General features: G+C 39.4%; 1 protein-coding gene across 4 annotated transcripts in view; it reads right to left on the minus strand.

The window, feature by feature from the left end:
• Positions 1 to 17,213, minus strand: part of PEPD (peptidase D) — a 145,757-nt gene that overhangs the window by 42,090 nt on the left and 86,454 nt on the right. For all 4 annotated transcript variants that reach the window (XM_074913382.1, XM_074913381.1, XM_074913380.1 and 1 more), the window contains one exon: positions 13,848 to 13,925. In XM_074913382.1, coding sequence (XP_074769483.1) covers positions 13,848 to 13,925 — 78 coding nt within the window. The remainder of the gene's footprint in view (positions 1 to 13,847; positions 13,926 to 17,213) is intronic.

Consider the following 17,213-nt stretch of genomic DNA (forward strand, 5'->3'; position numbering starts at 1 on the left):
TTGCCTTTTAAGAACTGTTTAATGGAGAGTAACACATGCAATAATACAACGTATCTCCAAACTCTATTATAATCCCCTTTTAGAGAAATTAAGTGCTACACACCCAGCAGACTGTATACGTTGTCTATCACAAAACTTAATTGTGAATTCTGTTTTCTGTTTAATGAGGAAAAAATTCATTCCAGAACAACCCTTTCTCCACTCCTTTTTCGCAAGGATCTTATTATTAATTACCGATTTCAATGAATGCAGGGATGATGTGTCTAAGGTTGTCAGATTTCTGAGGTGTCTTGAACGGGAAGGTGGCCAGAGGAGTATCACGGACCAGAAAGGTGCACGGTTGTATGTCAAAGTTCTCTCTGATTTCACTTGAAGCTGATGAAGTCTTTTATTGCATGGGTCACTCTTTCAAGAGAGAAGTTAACCTTGCTTTGCATTACTTTGTTGGGAGCAAAAGCGATGAAAATCTACCTGGTTTCATTTCAGGGTGAAAAGTGCATGATGTATAAAGCAGATTTAACAGTCAGAAGACCTGAGCACTCCCTAAAAAAATCCATGTTACTGTTTCAAATTGTTTTCTAGAATTAATAAGAAGCTATACCACATATGGAAGACACCTAGCAAAAATATTCCAAACTCCTTCTTGGAAGCATGGGTATACCTATCCTAAGGGAGGCTTCAGTTCTGTGTATATATATATAATCTTTCCTCCCAAACATATTGCAAAATACTGTAAACATTAACTAAAACTGAACAATGCAAAGTATGAGAAAAATCAAATAACCTGTCAGTTTTTCTACTGACAGAATGACTTGCTTACATATCATTAATACAACGTCAGCCAACAGCATAAAAAAAAAGTTGCCTTCTGCATCTGTTTTAGAAGTCACCTTCAAAAATTACTAAGCATTTCATTCCCTTCACAGGAAAAAGGTCTGATACCACAACTTAAAATAATTTTTTACATAAAACTGTATCAAGTCAAAAAGAAGCAGGAACACATCATCTGCCACAGCCTTTCATAAAGGATGGGCTGGATGGGCCCTCCTCACAGCAGCTTCGCAGCCCTTCCCCGGCAGGTCCCCGGTGCCGCTGGCAGCGTCCCTTCCACATCCAACTGAAATGGGTTTCTGCTCCCCGTGCAGGAACCCCAGATGAGAGTTGGGAGAAAATATTTCAAGTCTTGTCGATTTTAAAGAGAATACAGCCTTGTAAAGTCAGTACTGCAACTGAAGTGCTACATGACATGATGCACAAAAGCTTTTTTTTCCCCTCTCGTCCCTCTGAAACAATACGGATGAGTAAGACATGGCTGTGTTACTTCCACAGAATATTGACACCAAAAATGCAAATTTATAGTTACATATTTGGCTTTCAAGCCCAGAAAAATAATATGTATTTTGGTATCGATTTTAGCTTTCTTGACCTCTGAAGCACCACAAAACACTTTGCATGACACTTTAGATCTGAAAACTATGGACTATGAACAGCCATGCTTCTTTTCTTCATAGTCACTGTATACCTTTTTTTTTCTTTTTAAATAAAGCATCATCTTCCTCTAAGCACGTATTTTAGTTTTATAGGCTTGCTGACACTTTTATTGTCAAATAATTTGAAACTGCCAGGCAATGAAGCAAATTATGGCCAATATCACAATGGGAAGCAATACTTTATTTGGGATATCTGAGCCATGCATATGAATCGTTATGATCCAACCACCAACCCAACCCAAAAACAAGCTCTTGCAGGCATTTCTCAGGAAGCCTACAGCTTCTCCCACGAGCTAACGCATAAAGCTGTCACCTTCCTTCCCTACAGATCTGCTTGGCCTGTACACTCAGAACTGGATCTCCTCACGATAGTTATAAAAACAAATTATTTTTAAGCAGTTGTTAACACCACAGAGTGATGACTGCAGTGAAACCCAGGTGGATTTCCTCCTAGTGCAATGCACTGCAGCACAGGGTTGTAGTGAGTGTCACCTGCCTGCAACCCGTGTCCTACCCAGCTTCTCTTCTCAGGACAAAACCTTCCCTTCTCCCGAGTGGATTTGCAAAATTATCAATTAGAAAACTGATATTGCCATATCTTACCATGCCCTCCTCGTACCTCACATTACAGGTAAAAAGGTATGAATACTGATGCGCTTTACTCAGCAGCATTTACTCAGGTGTTAGGGTTTTGAGCCATTATTAACCAACATACCTATGAGCAGCCAACACTGATGAACTGGTGCCAGCCCAGTCCTAAGACAGGAAGAATAAAGGTACATACAACCTTTTCCTCCTCTTATTGCAATAAGACCAAGTCATCCCCAGCTGGAGATTTGATTCTGTGACCTTGCTGTACTCTGCTCCAAGTTCACAGAGTGCTCCGTGAATTACACTTCATGCAGCAATTAAATCTTTAAGTATTCATGCACTAACAAAATCTAACCATTTGTTTGGTTAAACGCTTCTAAGGCAATTTCAAGCTTAAGGAAGCTAGGTACCAGCACTCTTATGAGATACGTCTTTGGAAACATGCCAAGTGATTTGGAAATAGGGTGGCTTAATAGCAGACCACAAGAATGAATTATAGTAAATGATATCACAAGTAAGAAAATGGAGAGTTAAGTGACACTCTTTTTCATCCACTTGCATCCTGACTAGCCAGGAGTTGCCAATTAAAAAAGCAACACTGAGGAAGGTAACATTGCAAACCTCATCAAAGAACTGGAACAGTACAGTGCAAAGTCCCACCATGCTCAGGACAGCTTGTTTTTTTTAAGAGGTGCCCTGCTGTGACCAGCTTCCATCTGACATGACACAGAGAGAGCTTGTAGTGGCTCTGTCTTGAAGCCAGGCTTGTCTTGCTGATCTAAGGCCAGCTTTTTGTTGTCAGCACCCCTGGAGTCAAGAGTAACCTTAGAAAAATGCTGAAGAATATTTTTTTGTAGGAAATGGGGTTCTGGGTATTCACAAGAAAACATCAAGTTTTTGTTTAAGCCTCCCAAAAATCCTGTAGTCCACACAGGTAATGCAACTACACAGACACAAAATGACTACATGACTATTCTTCATTTAGTTGCATTTACATAACCACATGGCCCTGTATTTTTTGTGTTTGTCCTCAACCATGTCTTTTCAACTTGTCTACCTTTTCCATGACTTTCCCATCTTTGCTCCTCTTGTAGCACTGTCTCATTTAAGGCTCTCCCAGACTATTATAGATAATGGAAAGCTTGCCTCAACCTTCTCTCACAGAAGATGACAAGATATGCCAGTAAGCTCACCAAGAAGGTGAAAAAAAAATATCTGTCTACACTGAATTTTGAAGGAGAGAGGATTCCCTGCCTGTACTTCTACAACGCTAACTACAGATACTTCAGTGGCTGTAGCTAGAATATACAAAAGTTTAAACTGGCTGGATTAAAAAAAAAAAAAAAAAAAAAAAGAGCGCGCAACCAAACAGAAAAACCTGTCTCCTGGTATTCGTGCCTTGCACTGCCCAGGGTTTCCTCTCAGTGCAACAGACACAGGCAGAGGCTCTCAGAAGCAGGGCAGCAGCGTGATGCAGAGACGAGCAGTGGGAGGTGGGTGTGCGCTGCTCTGACCCGCCGTCACGGGAAGGTGTGCCTCTGCTCGGCCGCTCCATCCCTGCTGCAGAGCAAAAATGGCTTCCCCAGCCAACAACAGCGTGTGGGAGTGCCCTCTCTCACACTGATTTGAGCCAAGCAGAACAACTTCAGATCTATTTATCTCACAGGATATGAAAACTCAATCTCACTGAATGCGGTGAATGAGCTGCACTAAGAGTTGGTTCAGTAAACACCCACGTATTCTAGTAAGATTTTACGTGCTATTTTCACACACAGGTTAGGAGTCCCTTGCTTACAGTATTTATCTCTTGAAAAAATCTAAGACAACAGCCTTAAGCTTCTGTGCTAAATAAATCAATTTCCATGATCAACTATAACACCTCTTCCATCCCCATGCAGTCCACATTAATGCCTTACAAAAAATGTCAAGTTTGCCAGAGCAAAGAGCCAAAACCCTTTTGATTGGCTTGTTCATAGCTAAATTTGCCCCCGAGTACTATCTCACAGTGTTTCTGCTAAGCAGAAGAATGTCTCTAATACAGAATTGCTGCATACAAACAAAGAATTGGGAACACCACGCTCGTATTGCCGGGTTAGAAGGAGGCAGCAGCAATGGAGGCTTCACAAGATGCAGAAGGTGAACTGCCAGTACTGCTGCTTCACACCTCTGCCAGCCCCACGCAGGCAATGTGCCAGAGATCAGGAAAAGTCTCAGGTGAGGTTCTGACAAAAGGCTTACCTGTTTGACTTGTCTTCTTGCTGAATGGGTGATTTTTTTTTTTTCTGGCTTTATTATCCTAATTATTATCCATTTTTAATTGGCATATTTAATAAGCAACAGTACTCTCTTTAGCAGAGACAATTCTTTGCTGAAGTCAACCTAACAGAGATGGCAGCAAACCCCAAGTTTTGGCCAGTTTCCACCCGTTAGGAGCCTCCCCACTGGAAAGGCAGTATCTGGGGCGTTCACAGCTCCGGCTGACTTGCTCAAACAAGGAGCAAGGATGTCAGAGCTGCAGGGAAGAGAAGGGAGCATGCAAGGAGAAGCCTGTATTGGCACTTGAAGTGCTTCCCAATCAAACCGAGGACAGCAAACTTCATTAGCTTCTCACCAGAGTGTGAGATAACAGCACAGGGTAACAACAACAACACAGCTACATTTTCAAGTTACTGAAATTTTGTAGTTGACTAAACCAGTCCATTTCTAGATGTTTTCTGAGAAGTGGAAGGTATCTACTGAAAGTGAATTGTAGAAGTTTGATACTTCTAAAGTGGGCCACCATTCTTAGATGCTAACATTTGGACTTGAGAGCCTTAGCTTTCAGCAGCGTTTTTGGACAATCTGACCTGTGTTTCCCAGCCTGGACAAACAACCCCAGAGATCACAGTGTCAAAACTTACTTACTGATTTTTACTGTAAATACTGTCAAATTGTCTTCTGTGTGTATGTATGTGCTCATACACATGTGTCTATGTAAGTAAAAGGCTAACACTTCAATTTTTTTTTTCCATGATGGAAACTGGGCCAGTGTCCAATGGTACAGGTTCATTTGGTATTTTAGACATCCTGGGGTTGTTCAAGCAACCTCCAAGTTACCGTTCTCAAATGGAATCCACCAGATAGGGGTTTCAGAGTATTCTACAGAAGATGACAACAATGCAAAAAAACAGACAAGGCAGTTGCTAGCCTTTCCATGGACAGGTCAAGTGCACAGTAATGAAGGCAGCAAAAGTATTTCTGAAAAGGAGCCAAGCATGCTATTTTGCCAGCAAGAACATTTTTTTCCTATTCGAAAGAAATGCCTACTCTTCATGGCAGCACCTCAAGTTGAAAGTATGGTACTGCAATGTACAACTGAAATCAGAAATATTCTTGCCCTAAAGACCTAAATTGGCTCAGCCTAGATGTGGAGCAGTATTACACTAGAAGGACTCCTGAGGCCCTGGCTCTGCAAGACTGTACCTCCACCATGGGGTAACAAGTGGTTCTCTGCACAGACTCAAGAGAAGACCCAACACTGTCCCTAATGCAGGTACTGGGAATTACATTTGGTTCAGGGGGATACAAAAAGGGTGCATTCGAGACTAACTGTACCTTCCATCTGAGTCATACATTGGTTTAAAAGCCAGGCAGACTCCCTCTAAAACTGTATTCTGACCTATACAATTGAGTTCCTCACACCAAGAGCAAGGAGAAAGATTTTACTACTGAAATCCATTCAAGATAAGCAACAACCCTCAAGAACACTTCTATCATACTTTATGCGTATCTGTATTAACAAAGACCACCATAAAAAGTGGATTACACTAAATGGCATTTATAAATGATCAGTATTAAATCAACACCTATTAAAACAATATTACTTGTTTTCTTTAAAGAGATGAACAACCTAATCAAATCAGTCCAACAGCAGCCATAGCAACCTCACACTCTCAGTTTTTTTCAGATTACACTGGGAATGCTAAGATAAAATTATAACAGATAAACTCATTTACAGGTGACAATTAAAAAGACATTTCACATACACAATAGGGAGCATAAAATTAAGAGGCAGACCATAACACAGCACTTTAAGGAAAGCTAAAATTTGTTACAGCAAAAACGATATTAATATTTAGCAACCTCTGCTTTGGTTAAAAGGCTTATACATTTCTGACAGTAGGCAACCTCATAGCCTGAATTAACCAGTACTAAGAGAACACATATTCAATTAGAGCAAAATTATTGTTATTTCTAGCAAATATATTTTTATACTTTTAATCAAATTCAATTTTTCTAGATTAGCATAAAATTAATATAGTCTATAGGTACAACAAAAGGAAAAATACCCACACTTGATGAAAATAGTAAATACTAATCAAGCCAGAGGAATCAAGCCAAAGAAATTATTTCAGAAATGGATAGCCAGTTGATTTTGCAATCAGCCAGTAAGTAGTAGCAACGTACTTTGTATTATTATTAGAAACAAAACCATAACTAACAACAAGTTATTTCAAAACTGCAGACTGAAAGGTTAAAGCTAACCATAATTTTTGCATATTATTACAGCATCAAATTTCAAAATGCATTAAAAAATGCATGAGGCCAAATGAAAATACTAGTCTCACCCACATAAAATAGTTGCGCATTTACATCTGACACATTAATATCCTAGGATCTTAAAAGCAGTGCTTTCAAGAAGTAATAAATACAATATTTTGTTCCGTAGGATAAATTGTTTTAATAGGAGACAATGAAGTACTTGGGGTGGAAAAGGGAGGACTTGTATTATCTGATGTGAAAAGATTGGTCAGTTCCTGCTTTTTAATGCAACATTGCCCCCACCTGGTCAATTTAATTTTGGCTTATAGGTTGGCAGTATCGAAAAACTCGATAAAATGCAGTGTAAATTCCAAAGAAGTTTGGAAAAAGAGTTACAACAAATTTCTATCATCTTTTGTAGGATACTTTTTTCATCTAAATCTTATTAGTTGAGTTATTGAAAGTCTTCTCAATATTTTCCTGAAACAAAGATAGTCACTCCGTACTCATAAAAAGAGCTTTTCTAATATTCACTTACTTGTTCATGCAAAAAAGAGAATAGTTCATTTTCTACATATAACACTGTACAGTATTAGGATAAATATGCTGATATAGTGTCAATAGAATATATATACTACATATGCATATTGTATGTATGTATGAAAGATAAATGCACGTTATACAGAAAATGACAAATCTTTTGATTGCAGTATGCCATATATTATGCTTTTAGATCAAAGAAGTAAAATTAGCAAAGTAACTTCTATTTTACCTAATAGAAGTCTTAGCCTTCATGAATAACCATGAACAACTGAATCTGACCAGTTCTTGCAATGAGTAACTTTCTTTTGTAATTTCTCCACACATCTTGGAGTGACCAACAACTCCAGGAAACCTGGAAACTGTCCTTCATCTCTTTTGAGTAATTAAAAAATAAAAAGGCCCAAACACTTAGCATCTTCGAAGCCTCTCTGTTACATCCAGAACAACCTTCTGCAACTACCTGTACCTGCAATCAAGAAAAAAACCCTACGATGAACAAAGCTTCTGAAATGTCAGAAGGAGGAACACTAGAAGTTAAACAGGATCTTCTGAGAGCACCAGAAGTTAAAAAAAAAAAAAAAAAAAAAAATCTATTAAGAGGTCCATATAAGTGCCAAATGGAAGGAAACAAAACCAAGTTTAACACAACTTGAGTGGAATGCACATTATACACATAAAGGCAGTGCTCCTGGAAGGCTGCTGTGCCTTTGCTCTGGCAAGTACAACACATTACCAATATCAAAACATGGGACAACCATCATCTCCTTCCAGAGAGCACTTATTTTAGTGCCCTCTGGTGTCAGTATTATACTGATGCTTTAAATTTGCATTAGGATATTGAGGAAAGCAATAAAAAGCAAAATGTTGCTCAGAGTTAAATTATTCCATTAAAGTCTTTTTGCAACACTAGACTGCTTTCCATACCCCCAACTCCATTATTTGACTAAGCAAATAACAATACCTGTTAATACAGTCAAGACATATTTAAAACTTTTAACAAAGGTGCATTATGCTAAGATTATACTCTTATGACAGGATGTGTTTGATTTTGTGACTCTAACAAAACCTCCCTAGTGCTTAAAATCTGGTACCTGAATGCAGTAAAACTATCTGCAGATAAAACTTGTTTTACTGCCATAACCAGCAGGTCATGGAAACAGCAGCGAGCTTTTGCAGCAGGAAACATCCTGCTCCACCAAGGATACTGTACTCTTCCCAACACTTCATTGAAATCAGTAAGCTTAAATCTGAGAGTGTTAAAAGAAACAGTCAAATGTAATGAAAGACATCATCTGACAATCCAACCTACTTCTATTTAAACTTCTAAAGTTATTTTATAGATAATAGATAGTCCCACTGTGAATACAAGGTTAATGGTCTCTCTCTGAGGTCTGCTGCACTGCACAAGCAGTTGATACTGCATTCCTGTTATTTATGCTTTCACCCAAGCCCTCTTAAATTACACTCAGGCCCTCACTCCAGGGAGGACTAGTACCCGTGCTAACCGGCCCTGCTGCACCAGGCCCGGACGTGCAGGTGGAGGTACCAAACGCCTGTCCCCTGCGGGGCGTGGGGACCAGACACAGCACAGCCTCGGGCACCGCTGCTCAGGGCTCGCCAAGGGGGGGCCTGGCCAGGCGCGGGGACCACACACCCAGCAGACCTTCGTTAGCATCGTGACTTAGGGGGATATCTCAAAATATTCAAAATGCTTCAGCAAAATAAACAATTATTTTCAGTATTTTGCAAAGCCAGAACAGACCAACTAACCCCCCAAAATGTCATCAGGTGCTTGAAGGTCAGTGAACCTGACAATAAAAGTTGGTTACTAAGTACTGAATTTTCACTGAGACACATTTGTCAGGTGCCATAAAAAGACCAAGACCCGCAACTCATGACACCTGCAGAAAACCACCTCAGGTAATTGCCATATCTATTTCAGTGACATCTGGGGTCAGGCTTATTTTCTCACATTTCTATTATTTAAGGGTGAGCCTCATCATGAAGAATCAATCTTTATTTTAACATCACAGAAGCATTTTCTATTTGTCAAACACTGCAGGAGCCCTGCTGATCAATTGCAATAAAACAATCAACTCCCGACATGTCTTTGGTGCGTGGCAATGCCAAGAACCCACAAAGGCAGGCTGCATGAATTGCTAGGCAGCAAATTCAAATAAATAAACTATCATTTTCCTGAATACCTTCTCAAAATCAAAACGTAAAGTACACACTCCAGGTTCAGCACCTCTCATGATTCCTACAACAAACCACTGAACCACAAAGGTGAGAAGAGACCTTTGCCTTGCCCCTGGCCTCCTCTGCTGCAGCCTGTCTACTGTGATGGCCAGTTTTCTTCTTTCCCGACAGCCATGGTGTGGCTCCACACTGCTGCACCAGTAGGGCAGTGGCAGAAGACAGAAAGGAGGACCCAAGGGGATTTGCTTCCTTCATTTTTAAGAAAGCAGATGCTTTCATTTTTCAGAAGGCAGATGCTGATTTGTTGAGACTAATGGTTTTTGGGGAAACACACTGGCTTTGACTGAACTTTTCACAGACGCTATTTGCCAGGGTCAAGTCATAACTTCCAGTCAAAGTCAGAGATCAATTTGAAGAGAGCTGAAACTAGAGGTTTCAGTCTCCCACGAGGGCTCTCTAATCACTGAACCAATCTCTTTTGTCAGTGCAAACAAAAGCAAAACAGTTGCAAAGGGAAAGATGGTGAGACACTTGCCTGGGAAGAATGAGTAATGCAGGGGATGCCATTCAATGGACAGGAGCCCCAGGTGCTCATCTGCTCCTGATTTTTTTGCATAGCGAGGAGTCGGATCTCTGTTCCTTGAATTTATTTGGGTTACTTTTTCCTCTTGAGCAGAAACTTTTAATTTCATTCTACTTTCGCCCAGACTTTGAAAGTCCTTGGATTGTGGAGGCTGGGAGGATAGCTCAAAAACCCATGGAAAATTTGGTTTGGTTACTTTCTGGCTCTGGTCTTGATGGAGGCCTCTCGTATACAGGGCAGGAGACTGCAAACTACAACAAAAGCACTTCTGCTTATGACTCCACTTTCCATATTACAAAATGTAGTTACAGCCTCCCTACAGAAACAGCAGGCGTCTTGGCACACAAGGAGTAATGCAATACCTTGGGATAATGCAGTAAACCTCAGTCTTGGGCTCAGTTTCTATCCAAGCTGTCACAGGTTTAAGATGACAGAAGAAAATCAGTATTTGTTTGTTAGCCTGGCTGTACATCATCGCTGCATGCCATGATTTGCAATATTGTGAGTAGAAGATACTATTTAAAGGTAATACCAAATGAAAGGGTAGAGTGCCTAGAATTGTGATTCACCAGGGTGGTCAGCCTACCCATTTACCTGCATGACCTTTTTGACCATGGAGACAATAGACGCTTGCTTAGTAAAAGTGTTTGGTTTAGACCATATTGATCATATTATTTTAAAAATGTTCACCACATAGATGTTATAGCACATGAATTATTTATATAAAGCACCAACTTGCTGTTATTGCAATATTTACTTTTAATATCAGTATAAGTGAACATATCTATTGAATACCTAAACTTCCCTAAAAATACTGGGTTTCATTGCAATCGTTATGTTTTGTGTTAGCTATTTTGTTTTTAATATTTAATAGACCGAAAATAACAGTCATGCTTCGCAATACAATCCATATCAACAAGAAGTGTCAGAAATTCTCTTAATAGTCCTTGACTTGCACTGAGATCTTTTGGCACAGAAACTGTACCTGTAAAAGTGTGGATTACGATGCAGTATCACAGATGTACTTCCATTCCGTTTCTTACAGAAGCAATAAATCCATTTGATGTAGATTAATTTTCAAAAATGAGCATCATAAAACCCAGTTGTTCTAAACCTGCCACGGTTTTTAAAGGAGTGAAAATAACAGTCTTAAAAAAAATATTTTAAAATGCAATAGCACAAGTATTTTTGTCTATATCTTCTGTTGATACCACAAAATCCTTGTAACTCATATTCTTAAAAGAGCAAACAAAGCATGCACTTGATGTTTCAAAGCGGCAAAGCATTAGTCATCCAAATCTATTTTTCCTAACATTCAGGTACTTTGTTGACTTATTTTCTAACACTTACTACACTGCACTGCTTTGTACATAAAACCCCTAAGCAGTACATTTCTGCAAAACTCTTGCATGTTAGTCATATCCACTAAATAATGTTAAGAAAAAGATAGGAAATTCTACTGAATAATTTAATAAAAATTATACCAAGTATCCAATCTTCCAGTTCTATTACATACAAGTGTAGGAAACTTTAAATTAGATTTATACAAAAATACTGGTGGAAGCAGAAGCAACCCTTAAAACACTTCTACCTCTTTTTCACCAAAAGTAAAGACTTTTTTTTACTCTATGTTCAGGGCTTCCTAAGATTATCCAACAGAGGGCTCCCAGTAGCTATTAAAAAGCTTAATTGAGAGCCAAATATACAAACTCTTAACACATACAAACAAATCAGCATACTGTCATTTTAATAAGCTGTTCTGTATGCACATACATCCACACCTATACCCAATTTAGAAATTTGTAAAAGCATACAGTAAAACCACACAGGTAGTGCCTTGTCATAACTTGTATGCTGCTGAAGTACGCTAGCTCAAGATTTTTTTCCAAAACGCTATTTTTAACTGTGGAAAATTAGGGTATTTTTAAATCACCTTTACACAAATTAATTTACGTTTTCTTAGAAATTCTTTACTCTCACTTGAGCAAAATACTAATAAAACCATGTGGAGCGAAGTTTGACTGCTATGTGACTACCAGTCGGGGGGGGGGGGCAAGGGCAGAGACTTGAAACCCAAGCAGGTGCTTGTGTACATGGAGCACTTATTTGCTAAAGCCAATCTATATCTGACAAACTTCATCTCATCAAGACAAAGATGCAACCGGACCATTTCAGCAAGAGGATATTTCAAGCTAGGTTAAACTTTTTTCTCATTGTTAAGATGATTACAAAGTGAGGTTGTAGAACAGTAGTTTTAAAATGCTTAAGCAATCTATGTACTTGATAGGTTATGCTTTTCCGACATTCAAATATCTAAGGCTAATAAAGCCCAAACATTTATTTAAGGTTCTGCCAATACAGCATGAAATCTGAGTTTGCAGAGAGTCTTGTATGTGCTCTTGGGGCTTAGGAAGGACTCCAGCCATCCACTACACTGTCCTCAGACACTGTAAGTAAAATGGTCCTATGTATACCCTTCACTCTGAGGTCTCTCAGTAATACTGTTCCCCTCACCATTTAGAGGCCTTAATTTTAAATACAGAACATCATAATGCACTATGGGATATCTTCTTTCAGTAAAATAGGCTGAGACTTCCTGTAGGCCACACACTTTTTTTGAAAATTTAATTGAATGACACAGCCAATATGGTATCATGTTGGTGTGTCTTATCTCATCAAAAAAGCCCCACAGCACTTCATCTACTCATCACAATGTGATCATAAGTCAAAGCTACTGTCCTGCAATAAATTAATGTTAGTATTTGATGGGTTCAGTAAGCTATTCACCACAGATGAATACATAAACTATTGTACAAGAAGCTTTTAAAAAAGTTTTTACAGTATTAAAACCAAATTACCTATCTGTAATTCAGTAAATCCATCCTGCAACACCTGCATATGTGCCCAGAACATCAGCCAACATGGCACAGTTTTTCACTTCTGAGATTCAGTTTGTTTTCCATAATAGTTTTTGAGTTTATCTATGATAATACTAATTTGCTTTCCTCCACACCTTTACGTTCAACTGAGAAAATACATACCTGCACCCTTTTTGCACGTGTTAGAAAAGAAATCTGATAGATATCCTCCACTGAATGCTGGTGATTCTCTTCCAAAAGTAATTCTGCACTTTTATAAATGCAGGCTTTTTGACCAAAGCCTTAGGAGGTGACGTACAAAAGCTATATTCTGCTATGTTACACACCACACAATTAGGTTTGTCTTTCAATTTATAGCAATGTACTTGGAGCTTTCATTCACCCTGCTTTTATCTGCAGTCATACTACAAAGCATGTGGACATATAATGCAAGTAGAGAAATATTCATGGTATTTGCAATTGTATTATGGCAATGCTAAACTCTAAGCAAAATTCTTTTAGAAATTTTTGACACAATACAGAACTAGAAGCACCCTGCCCTAACCTGAACTGAGATGAGTTTGATCTCCTCACACTTTCACGCCAGGGTGTGTGGGTGTGCATACACATTTGGAAAATCTAATCCATATTGCAATTTGATGCAATTCTTTAAAGGTAGCCAACACTCTTCTTAACCCTCCATCTTATTATCACAGCCCAGGTTTGGAACAGAGGTTCGTGAGCAAATTCAGATGCCAATTTTTGTAACTGCCCTTGTACTTAGAATACAGCCATTTCTTAAACTAAATTGTAAGTGCTTTTGGCACAGAGTGTTTGGGAACAATCTCTCTTTTCCTTGCAACTGGAGATGCAGGTATACAGGACCTTTGGAAGAAACCTGAACAGTCTGGCATGCAACATTACATTCTATTTTAAAGATATGGTCTTTCATCATTATACAGCCATCATTTTATTAATTAAGTCCAAGAGTACATGTAATGTATATATGGAAACAGTGCTAGTGTTACAAAAATATCAAACAAACTCTAATCCTTGACTTACCACAAGTCTCCATCTTCGATAGTTTTATCATTTGGGGCTCCAGCATGACCGTAGTGTAAAACAGATGAGTTCTCCCCACTGAGAGATGAAAAGAAAGTTCAGCATGATTAATGGAAGAAGAAACAACACACACAACATGAGAACATAGCAAACATGACATTGTATTTATCACTGTATTGATATATTAAAGACAAAATTTTGCAGTCGTTAAGAACTGCCACGGGCCCTGCCCCGGCATGGGCTATCATAGTACACCCTGCAGCTCGTTCAGCAGAAATGGGTACAGAATGGTCATTTTGCTACTCTGGCTCCAAGATATGACCTTCCTGCTGAAGGAACTCAGCACAGTTCATATAAATACTTCCCATGTCCATAACAGTGTTAAGGAAGCAATTATGCGGGAGTAATTTTTCAACCTACACCCATTTATTTCCTTCTAGATTTTTTTTTTATTAAGTGACATGTTTCCCTACGTAAGGTTAAATATTCTGAGGCATAAAAAACAAACTGGAGACACATCTGACATGATTGAAAAGCTGTAGGAGTCACTGGGACTGAAAAAATTCAGCTGTCCATGTAAACAGTCCCAGTTCACCTCTGGCACGGCTACGCGTGATCTCTGCTGGAGCGGATACACTGTGTGCTGCTTGGGGAGCATTCACAGCATGCAATGTCAGCAGCAATAACAGGCATGAGAACTGCCACTCTATTTTTATATCTTATTAAAAAATCACATTATAAAGATTTTTATTCCTGAAAATCTTTCAGACTAAATTGCTAGTTCACAGCAAGAAAACATCTTCATAGAAAGTTGGACCCTTGTTCAGCGCTTTTGAAGCTCCACGATCCATTTGGTGACCTATATTTGTGCTTGGCTTCCTCTCTTGTCTAATGATATTCCCCCCAGTCTATCAAACATCAGATAAAAGACCAATAAAGGCCTCAAGCTTTACCTATTTTTCTTTTACTATTCACCTCAGATAGATGCCCCCCTTTTCTCTTCAAAAAGCTAGAAGAACTATATCATGTCCAAAAATACTCGTGTTGGGACAGGGTTACTGCAGCATCTCTCCGACCCCTCCAGCTGACTTGCCAGTCTGTATCTCACCTCTCATCAAAACTGCATTGGTCATCCTACTCAAATATGATTCTTTCAAGTTGTGATGGTGGAACAGCTTCGTATCTTAGATGAAAGGAATCTGACGCTCAATTTCAATGACTCTTTTGTTTTATCTCATGTAAATGTGCCATCTGACATACTTCTGTTAGACTTCTGGTATGTGCAATTACAAAAACAGTAAATGTGCACTGCATCCAAAAAAAGATTACCTTCAAGATACGTTAAGTACTTGTGACCAATTAGATATTTGGTCATTCAGATATAGTAACTCCATAAGGAATGATTATGGAGGAGAAAGAAGATGCCATCTTAAGTTTCTGAAGGGTCTCAACCTAAAGGGCTGGATCATGTTAATATTTTGAAAGCAGTAAGTTTTTATTATTAAGTATTTTTTAGCATATAAGACTCACTAGGCAATAAGGCAGCGAAGGACAGTGTTTCAGAATCATGGGAATGATTTCCTGACACAAAGTGTATTTCTTGAAATTATACACTCCAAAGGAAAAAATTAAAATTGTTAAATCAAGAGTTTAAAAACCCCACAGAATTAAGGCTCAACAAATTTGTTTTGTGATGCTGGTTCAATGGCTTAAGCACGGTTTTACAACTGACTACCAGCTGGCTGCTTTCTACTTCCTGGATGTCTGACTTGGGAACCTATGCTGTTCTGCAGAAAACTAAAAACAGCCCCAAAAGCTTGCCCACAAGATGAATACAGGCAGGAGCTTGATTCTGAGATGTCCTGTCTCCTGGGCACTGGTGGAATAGTTCCTTCTAGCCACAATTCCAGTTTTCCACACCAGGACACCGTCAGACTTAGTTTATTCTGTCTAAGGAAATAAAAAACAAAATCTATAATAGGGCAATGGACTGCAATCAAAAGAAAAAGGCTTTCTGTGCCAGCCGACATGTACGGTGGGAGCCATGTTTCCAGCCTCAGCTGTTTCAATTCATTTGCAGGTGACAGCAGTGGAGACTGCTCCTGCCTCTGCGCTGGACTATCAGCATGACAAGAGGAGGCACCATCACTTCCTAACTGTTTCCCAGGTGAAGGGCTGCGATTTGGGGGTGGAGAGGCAGCACTGGGAAGCAACTGGAATGACCTTGGTGCTATGCATGACACTGTGAATCTTCATGCTTGGTGTATAAGGAAAACTATAAAAATAATAAAAACCCCCCACATCTGGCGTGCACACAAACGCTCCACAGCAGTTTGTCAGGATTTTAGCCACAGAGAGTATTCCTTATCTCCCTCTAAAAATGGGGATAAAGCAGGAGAAGCAAACAGCACATGCATATATTTATGATCAACTTTTAAAAAATTATCATGAAGCTTAAGGGCATGACTCCATGCTAATGTATTTGCAGATAGCTTGTTTACTTATATGCTGGTACCCTCGGTGTCATATACCATACCAGCTGCATAAACAAGTCATATATTCAAATATGAGCACTGCACAAATGCTCTCAACAATACACATTGCAAATACAAAGATGGGGGATTTCTTTTGCACATTTTAATGTAAAGGTTTAGTTTACAAAATATTTCTGTAAGGTTCAGCACCAACTGTTACGGAAGATGCATGAAAAATCTGTTTTTCAGCACCGTTAGTGAAGCGTTAAGCAGCATACAATCTTTCTTGGCATTTGAGGCTCCTTATCTGTCACGCACATCTTGGCTCTGTCACGTAAATGGGACTGTACCACAGAGAGCACAGTTGGTGCTGAAGACCAGATACACACACCATATGCATTTCAGGTTTTTGGCTGTTTGAAGTGATCGGGGTGAGGAGGTCTGCACTTGGGACTAGCTCTGGGCAGGTCCCCTTGGCTGAACACACCCATTAGCAACCAAGGCACAGCAGACCTGCTCCTGAAAGTTCTCCCAGCTGCTTTTCACCCAAAAGACATCCAGCACAGGCATCCAGGACTGGTCCCTGGCTCTGAGCAAAGCCCTGCAGCTGGGGACAAGTGAGAAATCTTGCTTCAGAAATGCATTACTGACCCAAATTAAAACACTGATGCAGACACACCTCCAAGCCTGTTCCTGACAAGATGTGCAAGTCCAATCTTCCTCACAGGAAGCGACTTTACCACCATCCCAGGATGAAGGCAGGAAAGATGCTTTAGAAGCAATGTTACAGAAAGATGCTTTAGAAGCAATGCTACCCACAAGGCAAACGCTACAGCTAGCCAGAAATTGTTCATAACGATTCAGTTAGACTTTCAAGGTGGCTTCAAAACAA

This window comes from Athene noctua, chromosome 9, assembly GCF_965140245.1.
Source record: "Athene noctua chromosome 9, bAthNoc1.hap1.1, whole genome shotgun sequence".
Classification (NCBI taxonomy): Eukaryota; Metazoa; Chordata; class Aves; order Strigiformes; family Strigidae; genus Athene; species Athene noctua.